The sequence below is a fragment of the Balaenoptera physalus genome (assembly GCF_965194825.1).
Source record: "Balaenoptera physalus genome assembly, chromosome: 4".
Lineage (NCBI taxonomy): Eukaryota > Metazoa > Chordata > Mammalia > Artiodactyla > Balaenopteridae > Balaenoptera > Balaenoptera physalus.
The window spans coordinates 136336403-136348522 of NC_138891.1; the positions used below are offsets into that span (position 1 = coordinate 136336403).

Consider the following 12120-nt stretch of genomic DNA (forward strand, 5'->3'; position numbering starts at 1 on the left):
CTCAGGGCAGTATTAAAGCTTTTAAGAGGCTGACAAGTTCAATCAGTCTTGATTTGGGAACCCTGCTCGCTCACATTTAGGCTGTGCCATCCTGGGCAACCAGCTACTGACTGTCACGCACATGATCCAGCATGACACATAACAAACTGACTACATAATTTTCATCATAACTTCTTCTTCTTCTCGTTCCCCTTCTCGCCCTCCTCCCCCGCCTCCTTCTCCCCCTCCCCTCCCCTTCTTCTTCTTCTTTCTTCTCCTTCTTCTTCTCCTTCTTCTTCCTCTTCCTCTTCCTCTTCTTCTTCTTCTCTTCTTCTCTTCTTCTCCTCCTCCTCCTTCTCCTTCTTTCTTCTTCTTCTTCTTCTTCTTCTCCTTCTCCTTCTTCTTCTTCTAAGAGGAAAGGTGTCTGGTCTGTGATCTTGGGAGATTTCTAATCCAGTGATTTCCATAGCTCCCTTTCTTCAAATCTTCCATTTTCATCTCCCCACCTTCAGCTCCCCAAGCCCTTAACAGACAACTTTAAGGCGAAAGCCTTGAACATGGGTTTAGAAAATCTAGGAGAATCAGAAAGATAAATTGGTTCTTGGCACCTTCAGGGACCAGGAAGATGCAGAATATAACCCCGGCGGGCAGAACCCCCAGTACTTGTCATGGAGAGAGTACAGCCAGCCGCTCATGCACAACAGGACCCATCTCTGGTCCAAGAAGATCAGCTGGCTCCACTTGCTTCTATATCGGGGCCTCTGGAACTTCTCAGGAGCGCCCTGCAGAAATTGGAAGGAGGCAGTGTGGCCTCCCTTTCTTTCTTTCAGGATTTACCCCTCTTGCTCTAGGACACTGAGGCACTACAGGGGCATCTGCAGTTGCGCAGCTGCTGAGCTTAACGCTTGACCCCTGGGAAGGTGGGGATTAGGTGTTTGGGTGTCGTATGTGTTTGGGGGTGATTTTAATGGCTCTGGAACTTGAAGCTGTTCCAGAAAACACCTAAGCGGTCAGTAGAATCAGGATCTTTTCACTGAAATCCACAAGGGTCATAAGAACGACTGTCATTGGCCAGGCTCTCAGGCCACCCAAATAGGCGGAGAGAAGGGGATACAAACCCCGCCCAAGCCCCAGGGGGGATGGAGTTGCCACCGGGGACTTCTGGTCAACCCCTGGACAGAGGGCCAGGCATTTCAAAGGGTGCAGGAGCTAAGCGGCCTCCCCAGCAGCGCACTGCACCTCCGCGAGCGCGTTTCCAGGCAACCAAGGTCGGAATTAGGGTCCAGGTGGGAATCAGGCGCGGAACCAGCGAGAAGCACAAGCGGTGGAGGAATAGCCCAGAGAGCTTAAGCCCGGGAGAAGGGGCGCAGCGTTCTGTGGCGGGAGGATTTCGCCCCGCGCGCCCAGCGTACCGCCCAGGCGCCTCCAGAGTCCCGGGCAGGGGGTCCTCTCGGAGCTGGCGCAGCGGCCCCTGGCACCGCGCCCTTCGCCCAGCGCCACCTGGCTCCTCAGCAGCGTCCAGGAAGGGTCTCTGGTCAAAGACAGGGATCTGCGGCCATGGCCGAGGTCGCGGAGCCGGAGGGGGGCGCCCCGGGTCCCCAGAGCCAGCCCGAGGGCTCGGCGCTTCAGGCGGAGAGACGGGGCGAGCCGGGGGCTTCCGGCCCTGAGGCGCAGAGGGAGGAGGCGAGAGAGGGCGCCGCGGAGGCGCCGAGGGGCGGGGGCCCGGGCGCAGCCGCGACGGCCGAGGTGACGGAAGGAGAAGGTCCGGGGTCGGACGGAGGGCGCGCGTGCGAGCTGGCGCCGGACGCAGGCGGTGGCCCGGGGGCCGAGAAGCGGGGCGCGAGCGGAGAGCAGGGCGAGGCCGAGGCGGAGGAGGGCGCCCGGGAGGGAGAGGAGCGGGCGAGCGGCGCGGAGCTGGCGGAGGAGGCGAGCCCCGGGTGCGGCGCGCAGGCCGAGGCCCCGGGGGAGGCTCAGGTGGAGCCTGGGGATCCCGCGGCCCCCAGGGCGAAGGAAGGGGCGGAGAGCGGGCCGGGGGAGCCGGGAGGCAGCGCGCCTGGGGCGGCGGGGGCCCGCATGGACGCCGACGGGCTGACGGGGGACAGCGCGGTCGCCGAGGGGCCGGCGGGGGACAGCGCGGTCTCCGAGGGGCCGGCGGGGGACAGCGCGGTCGCCGAGGGGCCGGCGGCGGACAGCGCGGTCGTCGAGGGGCCGGCGGCGGACAGCGCGGTCGCCGAGGGGCCGGCGGGGGACAACGCGGTCGCCGAGGGGCCGGCGGGGGACAACGCGGTCGCCGAGGGGCCGGCGGGGGACAGCGCGGTCGCCGAGGGGCCGGCGGGGGACAGCGCGGTCGCCGAGGGGCCGGCGGGGGACAGCGTGGTCGCCGAGGGGCCGGCGGGGGACAGCACGGTCGCCGAGGGGCCGGCGGGGGACAGCACGGATGTCAGGGGGCCGGCGGGAGGGGCGTCCAGGGCCGAGGGTGAGCCCCGGGACGGAGGGGACGGCAGCCCCGAGACCCAGGCCGAGGCGACTGAGGCCGCAGCGGCGGAGAGCGCGGAGTGCAGCCCCGGGGAGCTTGCGGGGGAGCCTCGGGGTGCAGCGGCGGGCGCCGCGGAAGAGACAGGGGACCGAGAGGGAGAGGAGTCGGAGGAAGCGGCCCCCGGGGGCGCGAGGGCAGAGGCTGGCGAGGACGCGGACCAGGGTGGTCCCCTGGGGCAGAGAGAGGAGGCAAAGGAGGAGAGGCGAGAGCGGGGTCCGGAGGGGCCAGGCGAGGAGGAGCCCCCCGACGGCAGCGCGGATGGGGAGGCGGCCCCGCCGACGGAGGCCCGGGAGCCCGAGGCCGAGCTGAGCAACCACCTGGCGGAGGGGGGCAGCACCGAGCGCGGCGACGAGACCGCGCCGGTGAACGGCGGCCAGGAGGACGGCGAGGCGTCCGAGGAGGGGGCCCCGGGGCAGGAGCACGACATCACCCTCTTCGTGAAGGTAAATCGGGCTTCTTGCAACTCCCAGGACGCCCCCTTCCATCCTTAGTCTTGGTCTGTTGAGATCTGATCCCAGAGGGACGCGCGGGGATCAAGCTGTCGGCGCCCTGATGGTCACCGAGCACTTCTATCCGCGGGGGCGGGGAGGAGGAGGGACAGCCTGGGTTTCAGGGAGAAGAGGTAAAGGAGCGTTACGAAGACGAACTGAGGGTTTGGAAGCAAAAAGGTTGGGGTGAGAGTGGTGGGAGATGGGGATGCGGGTCCAGCGTCCCCCTGCCCTCTGTACTGAAAATCCTAACTGGCTCTTCTAGTCAGGAGGTTATTAAAGAATTCACTTAAAAAAACAAAAACAAAACCCCACCAAGCCCTGCTGATGTTCAAAGCAATTTCTGCCAAAGGAAACGCTAATACCTAAAATGAAAAAATGCAAACAGGTAGGTTGTAAGGTGAGAAGTATCTCTGGACTCAAACCTCAGAGACCCAGAGCCGGCCCAAATTTTCAGCTCCAACAATGTCTTCCATTTCTGTAGAATGGATAAGGTATGTTTGGGAGGAAAGTGGAAGTTTATTTAAATACTGTAATATTTATTGAACATTTAACACTTACTTTGGAAGAATGCAAGATGCTGACGACTTGAACGTCGTCTGCCTTTATGTCCTACTTTCAGCCTTACTTCAAAGGTTCAAAGAGGACAAAGATTCTGTAGAGACACAAGTGAGGAAATTTTGAGTTTAAATAGTCATTCCTACAAGACATCACAAATGAGGAACGAGGTTCCAGGGGCAGCTCACAGGAGGATCTTTGTTGGAAAAGCCCTTCCCAAAGACCTTTGGCCAGATGGGGAAAACAGCAGATAATAAGGTCAAGAATGTGCATTGTATGTTGAATCGTAATCCTTCCAAAATACTTTCAGGCTTATAGAGGCCGGTTATGACCTAAACCTCCTTGGGAGAAATATAAGCAAATTTTACTAAGCCAAAAAAAAAAAAAAAAAAAAAGAACAAAAAACAGTTCCCAAAGTGATTAAGATCAGAATTTCAGGAATTCTTTGGGTGGCAAGAGAGTTTGGGAAGAACAGGCTTGGGTTTCTTCACTGTGCTCTTCTGAGCAATTTTTAAGATGCTGAGACATTTTAAGATTATGTATTGGGACATAACTGAGGGTACAATCCCTAGGAGGGTCGCTGGGAGCCAGAAGACTTAAGGGAAGTTAGGGGAGGGGGAAATCCGAGCACAGTGCTGCTGTGTGTGCCCCAAATCTGCTCCTTGGTTTAAGAAATTTCCCCTTGTTCTGGTCGCCTGACTACGTAATTCCAGCCTCTTGTTACAGCTTGGGAACACAGCTTCCTAACTAGTCTTTCTGCTTCCATCCTCGGCTCTCTCCAATCTAGTCCCTTTGTCATAGCCAGTGAGCTAAGAAAGAAAAGATCTGATCATTTTGTTTCCTAGTATAATCTTCAGTTGTTTATTACAGACTTTCAGATAAATCCACACTCCTTAGCCAGGTCACAAGGCTATCCGTGATGTGATTCCTGTCTCCTTGGCACTGCCTGAGTACCCCCCATCCCAGCTTTGCTGCCCATGGTACCACTATGCCAGCCTTGTTAAACTACTTACTGGTCCTAGAGAGAACCACGTTCTTTTCTGCCTTGAAATTTTGCATGTGCTGTACCTGAATCGAGTTTCCTCCTCTTCACCCCTCTCCGCCTCCCCTGCCTGGCTATCTGCTATGTGTCCAAGATTCAACATGGCCGTCATCTCCTCTGGGGAGACTTTTCCAACCCCAGTTTGGGTTGGGTATCCCTCTGTCGAAGCTCCACTCACACATGGCACTACCCTCTGCGTGCTGTCTCCAACGTGGCGCACAGGTCTGGAACGTGATGGTGTGTGTGAACGGGTCGCTGCCTGTATGAGATAGTAGACTGTAGTGATCAGTAGCACAGAGTTTAGAGCCAGTGGGTCTGGGACCAAATCCTGGCTCTGCTCCTTTCTTGCTGTGTGACCTTGGGCAAGTTACTTGATCTTTCTGTGCCTTTGTTGCTTATAGATAAAACAGGAACAATAATAGTTCCTACTTCATGAGTTTGTGGGGCATTCAAAATTAGGATTGTATAAAACACTCAGAACAGTACCTGATTTGAAATAAGCCTGCTATAAATGTGACTTTTTATTGTTACATCTGCTCAGCGCTGATAAACTTTCATTGATTTTGCACAGGAATAATACCTTTCCCATTCCATCCCTGCCATTTTATTTATTTATTTATTTATTTCTGGCAAATATCTCTAGTTTCCTAATTACCTCCATTTTCTGGGGAAAAGAATATTATGAAAGGTAAAAACAAGTTGTTTTCTCAGACTCTGCTCAGTAGTTTGTGAAGGCAGAGGCAAGGGGGCATGTCATGGACTGCTTAACCAGAATGTTTTTTGACTCTGATGATTGGCTTGGTGCTCAGTTGTTGTTTTCCTTTCTTTAAGGAAACAAATGGATCTCCAAACAGTGAAATTGGTTTTCAAGCAACTACTGCTTGATACGTCTTCTGAGGGTCACTTAGGACGTGCACCGCAGGATTGTTAAGGCATATCTCACTTTCTTCTTCTTCTTTTTTTTTTTTTTGGCCGTGCCACACTGCATGCGGGATCTTAGTTCCCCGACCAGGGATCGAACCCGTGCCCCCTGCATTGGAAGCATGGGGTCTTAACCACTGGACTGCCAGGGAAGTCTTCATTTTCTTCTTATCCTTCTAATCATTCTCTTGAACAACAAAAGATCCCAAAGCACAAATCAAGCAAAAACCCTTTAGACTATTTTAGCTCTTGAGTTTGTAATACTTGATTTAAAATCCTTAAATTAGTTCAGAATAGGATTTCTTTGCCAGATTTAACCTTCTCTAGGTTCCTTCTTCGGGCTTCACTTTATCTGGACGCTGTATTCCGTAATGGACGTCTGACCTCCTGGGTTTTGTAAACATGTCAGGGCAAGTGTGTCTTGGTGGGTTTTCGATTCCATGATTGATGTGGAAAATTCACAGAACTGTTCTTTAAGGAGGGAACTACAGTGTTTCTCCAAACATTCTCCTAGCCTTCCTATGACAGCCTACTAAACACAATTTTTAAAATTAATTAGCCCTCATTCTATTTGGGAACTTTTAACTTTTACATTTCTTCCTGTTAAAAAAAATAAATGTATTGGTTACAAATAAATGTATTGGTGACCAGAAAGTAATGACATACGACCCAGTAAAATGTAATAATAAAATCTGCTTCTAATTTTAGCCACCTGGTGGTTTATGTTCCCCATCTTTGTGAGAATTGTCATTTTATTAATTTGTCATTTTGTTTTATTCTATACGTATGCAAGAATGTATTCTTGGATGTAAAAGAGCCAGGAATGTATAGAACAGGCCACAGGAAAGCCTCCTTGAATTATTGTATGGTAAATGAATTGCTGATTATGCTAATTTTTAGTTCTGTTTTCTCAAAGAAGTGTTAATTATTTACCATCAAATTATAGGGCAACCCTGCAATATATTTAGTAAGAAAGATTCTTTTCTTCTTTGCTCGTGAAAAGGAAGGATGACAACATAATAACACACCAACATAGTAACAACAAACGACAAACAAGATACTAACACCATAGCGTAAGGTCAGGACTTCAGCGGCGCTGTGGCGGTTTAGTTGCTAAGGAAGTCTCACTTACAGGTTCGGTTCGTCTAATACTTTGAGGCAGGGTCTAGGGATGGGATAGTCTGAGATATGGATTTTCTGGCAAATTCACATGACTTAAAAAACCTTAATGTGACCAGTGAATAATCCTGGGCCAGAGTCTAAGAATTTCTTAAATTACGTTTCGGAGATCATTCATATAACCACTAATACACAGCTAATGCTGAGCTTGAAAACTTGCATTTGCCATCACGTTTGGGTTCTCCAGGGAGGTGAAACTGAGGACGGAACAAAGTAGAACTTGAGAAAGACATGGCCTTTGAGGATAACCAACAAGGACCTACTGTACAGCACAGGGAACTCTGCTCAATGTGATGTGGCAGCCTGGATGGGAGGGGAGTCTGGGGGAGAATGGATACATGTATATGTACGGCTGAGTCGCTCTGCTGTGCACCTGAAACTATCACAGCGTTGTTAATCGGCTGTACTCCAATATAAAATAAAAAGTTAAAAAAAAAAAAGACAAGCCTTTGAATGAGCATTGTCACCTGGAAATACCTCCCCTCCCCAAATAAGTAAGTAAATAAATCAAGCCTCCCAAGCATTGTCATATCACATGGGGGGATGGGAGTGGGGCGGGGGTCTGTTGGGACCAGCATCTGATGGGCTCCTGGTGGGTCAGCAGGCTGCAGCTGTCTGTGCATCTTTAGTCAGGTGTGAGCAGGCTGAGACCTGCTCTGTGGGCTTTGGTCTCCGAAGAGCTTGAAAGGGAGATGTTATTTTCATAACTAAGTATGAATTATGTGTTTGGAAGGGAAATGAGCAAAAATGCACTTCTGGGACTTTAATTTTTCCCCCCAAATGACATTTTTTGGTCATTTGTTTTCTGAGTGTCAACGCCACTTACTTACAGATTACATCTATGAAATCATACAAGGTTAGTTGGGGTGGAAACCAAGGTGGAACATCACGCTTTGCTAACTTCTTATGCACACGTGTGCACACAGTGCGTGCACATGAGTGAGACCCACAGGGTGTCCTTACTGCCTGGCATGGCGGTGGGCTCGTGGGAGGGCCTCAATCAGTGATTTTTGGTAATGGTAGGTAAATAACCAGATGGATGGATGATTGGTTCAAAGTGACTTGGCTAGTGAGAAGCTGGACTCAAGCCCCGTTCCCCACTGCCCCAGTCTAGTGTCCCTTGTGGAAGGGCCAGAGACACTCTTCTCCCTGAAGATGTCGTAGTCTGGCACAGGGTCTGGTACATAATGGGCACCCTGGTAATGCTGGTAGGAAGAGAAGATGGGATCAAGGATGAGTAGGAGGCTATGAGAGTATATATAGGAGGACCTGCACATACAGTGGTGGTCACTAAAGAGTTATTGATTCAGTTGTATTTGGGGAGACACAGAGAGTGGGGACCCTTTGATAATCCCTAGCACAAATTCTTCAAGATTTTCTAAAACAGGCTGGCTTTGCTCTCGCCATTCTCTGAGCTCCTTTGATATTCAGCAAAGAAAAGTTTTCTCTGAGAGTTGGGGAGGTGGATGCTTAAATCTCCTAAGCTTCCCCTTTTCCATCATTGATTTTCTCTGCTCTTTTTCTGACAGAGTGATGATTCATAAACTGAGCTCTGTATCTGGGCAAAGTCGAGGGAGATATCTTCTAAAATATTTCAACTTTTATTTTACTATTTACTTCTATTTTATTTCAAAAGTTGAGTAAATTAAATTTTTTAAAAGTTGAAATAAAATAGAGGTTAAAGATATTTATGCACAGTTTGGTCATTCATGTAACCCATGAGATTCTTTTGTAAAATGTACTTTTTTTAAAGAAAAAACAATATATTAGGATAAGAAAAACTTATAAAACAATACAATGCGATGAAAAATAAATCTTCTTCCATGCCTGAGGCCCAGCCTCTCAGTTTTCTCCCTAGAGATATTCTGTGCATATTCAAACATATATGTAAGTATCCTCACTGTTTTAGTTACTTACTGCTGTGAAACAAATTACTCTGAGACTTAGCATCTTAAAACAACAAACGTTTATTATTCACAGTTTCTCTGCATCAGGAATTTGGGAGCAGCTTAGTTGGGTAGTTCTGGCTTCTGAAGTTGTAGCCAAGGTGTTTGCAGGGCTGTGGTCTCATCTGAAGGATTGATTGTGGTTGGATCTACTTCCACAATGGTTGACTCCCATGGCTGTTGGCAAGAGGTTCAATTGCTCATCACTTGGACCCTCCCCACAGGGCTGCTTTAGTGTCCTCAAACATGACATCTGGCTTTCCCCAGAGCAGGGGGATCCAAGAGAGAAGAATGCCTTTTATGACCTTGTCTCAGAAGTCACACAGTCATTTCTGTCTTATTCTCTTAACTAAGTCCAGCCTTCAGGGAGATTGGAATTCCATTCCACCTTTTAAAGAGAAAGTCAAAGAATTTGTGGACATATTTTTTAAAAAACCACACCTCCTTTTTTTTTTTCATAAAAGTAGTACACTGGAAATACATTCGGTTATATCTTACATTCTTTACTTAACATCATACCTTAGAAATCATTCCCTATCAGTGCCTGTAGCTCTCTCACATTCTTGTTAAAAATTTTGCATTTTTCTAGTAATGGGTGTATTCTACAATCAGTTTCCCACTGATGGATGTTTAGGTAGTTACCTCTTTTTGATACGTTAAGCAATGCTATAGTGAAAATCCCTCCACAGATGTACAATCATATATGGAACCTAAATTCTTAGCAGTGGTATTGCTAGGAGGAAGGATATGCATATTTAAGATTTTGATAACTTCTATCAAATTTCCTCTTCAAAGAGGTTATATCAAATAATCCTCCCCTGACACCGTACGAGTGCTGTGTTTGCTTCCCCACTCAGTGTATTCCCCAACTTTTTTGAATCGGAGAGGTGAAAAATGATGTCCATTGTCATTTAACTCACATCTCTTTTAGTATATGTGAGATTGAGTTTAATTTTATGTATTTAAAAACCGTTAGTATCTATTTTTCTGTGATCTGGCCACTTATGTCCTTTGCCCATTTTCAAATTGCCTTTTGGTCTTGTTCTTCCCAATTTTTATATGAAGGAAATTAGACCTCTGTCTGTCATATGTTGCATATGTTTTTATGGGACCGTTTTTACTATTTGTACTGGAGTAATTTATCCTTTTAGTCTTAGTAATTTCTTGTAATTGATACTTGGGAAAACAAAGCATAGCCTGTGATAGCACTCTTAGAAACTTCAACTTCATTTCCTAGAATCTTTAAATGCTCTCTTTTACTTTTTATCCTGTAACTTCTTAAATCCTGAGGGATTAGGTATTTTAAATCTTGCCTCCCTACCTTTGTTTTTAATTAGCAGGTTACATTTTATCAAGCACACACCCTTTCAGGATCAAACTCTTTCTTACATTGTATGAATTCCTGTTCAAAACAAAGTTTAAAACGTATAGATAGCAGCATCATTTCATACCCCACCCTGCTCCATCTGAAAATGTAAGGTATATCACTTTGATCTTGGCTTGCCATCTTCCGAAATAGATTTGTGATCAGTAATCATCTGCGACGAAGCGATATCACAGTATTGTTTCCAAGGTTGTGTCTCCTAGCCAGATGTTCTTGTTTGGATTCCATCTGTTGAAAGAATTGACCAAAATGTATAGAGATTGATCACAAATCCTATCTGTAGAGGACCAGTGAATTGTGGAAGCCTACCCATAGCTTATGTTTGATGAGCAGGAGGATGGAAATATGCAAATATCAAAGATTGTTTGGAAAGATAACTTTGAAGCTTCCGGAAGGGTAGCTTTAGGGAGAAACACAGACCGTGTTGATATATACTTATTCAGTCTGCGAGGGAAAGTCTGATTTTATATATGCATGCAAGATCATCAGATTAAAAAAATTCTCCATATTTACTACTTTTATGGACTCTACCCCAACTTACTCTTTCTCTTTCCTTCTTTACTTGGTCATCCATCTGAAAGTTGAGTCTTGATATGGGGCGAAGAAAAGCTGCTTTTCAGTCTTTTCAAACTACCAAGTGGTATTTTGGACCCAAGTAGGCTACTGAAAGTGAATGTTTATTGAGTACCCACCACGTAGCAGACACTGGGCATGGGGCTGGGGGGTACTACAGTGATAAACAGTGATGAACACAGCTCCTGCTTTTCTGGAGCCTCAGCCTTAGAGAGTGATCCGGAAGGAAATAATTACGATGCCGTGTGAGGGAGGAGAACGTGGTGTGGGGGAGGGGTTGGTGGGACAGGTGGGCAGAGCGGGATGGCAGCCTGGGTGGCGACGGACAGAAAGGAGAGATTTGGCCTCTAGGTCTCTGACAGCAAGGGCTCTGCCCTTCTGCTGTACTCCCCTCTGTCTGGAAGGTTGTGCTGTACACAGTGCATGGATGAATGAATGATGGCAGTGAACAGACGTGGCTACTATATCAGGTGGACTGAATTAGGTGCTCAGCTGTGGTTTTTATTTTTGTTTTTGATTTACAGCGTTGTGTTAGTTTCTGGTGTACAGCAAAGTGATTCAGTTATACACACACACACACACACACACACACACACACACCTTTTGCATTCTTTTCCAGTGTGGTTTATTACAGGATATTGAATATTGTTCCCTGTGCTATACGGTAGGTCCTTGGTCCTTGTTGTTTATCTATTTTATGTGTAGTAGCTTGTATCTGCTAATCCCAAGCACCTAATTTATCCCTCCTCCCTGCTTTCCCCTTTGGTAACCATAAGTTCATTTTCTATGTCTGTGAGGGGGTGGTCAGCTTTTAATGGTACATTTTGCAGAATGTAAATTTTATGATTTCGTAGATTCTTTCCATCTAAGCCAGCAATGCCTCACTGTCAGATTGCGTTTACAGACATTGGCTGTTGTCTGAGCATGGTAACTGACCAACTATTAAAGTACTAGGCCTGTTAAAAATCATTTTTACCTTTCTAATTCCATGGCAGGAGACAACAGTAAGGAATACAGTTGACGACCAAAATGAGGGAGTGATACAGGTTACTCAGCGGTGTTCAGCTGGTGAACGGGCTGGTCCCAGGGGTTCAAGACAACTTCACACACTTGTCCGGTGTCTTGGCAGGATGGCTGGAAGGCTGTGCAGCTGGGACGGTCAACTGGAGCACCTACAGGCAGTCCCTCCAGTATGCTGGTCTCAGGGAGGGTCAGTGGACAAGGCAGAAGCTACACGGCCTTTTCCACCATATTCTAGTGGTTACCAAGTAGTCAACAGACGTCAGGCCACATTCAGAGGGAGGAGAATCAGACCACTTCCCAATGCGAGGAGAGTCAAAGGATTTGTAGCCTTCTTTAACCCATCACATTATCTGATTTCAGGGTATGCCGAAATGCACACATCATTTATTTAGATCCAGGTCTTTGCTAACTTGAACTGTTTTAAGAAAATTTTAGCAGTGTGTAAAGCACTGGAGTTATTATTATTTTTTTTTAAAAGGAATTCCTTTATT

At 47.7% G+C, this 12120-nt stretch overlaps 1 protein-coding gene across 1 annotated transcript in view; it reads left to right on the forward strand.

Annotated features, from left to right (window-relative positions):
• The first annotated feature begins 401 nt into the window (after positions 1-401).
• CLIC6 (chloride intracellular channel 6) overlaps positions 402-12120 on the forward strand; it is a 45154-nt gene continuing 33435 nt past the window's right edge. The window contains exon 1 of the mRNA XM_082458801.1: positions 402-2958. Coding sequence (XP_082314927.1) covers positions 1537-2958 — 1422 coding nt within the window. The 5' untranslated portion in view covers positions 402-1536. The remainder of the gene's footprint in view (positions 2959-12120) is intronic.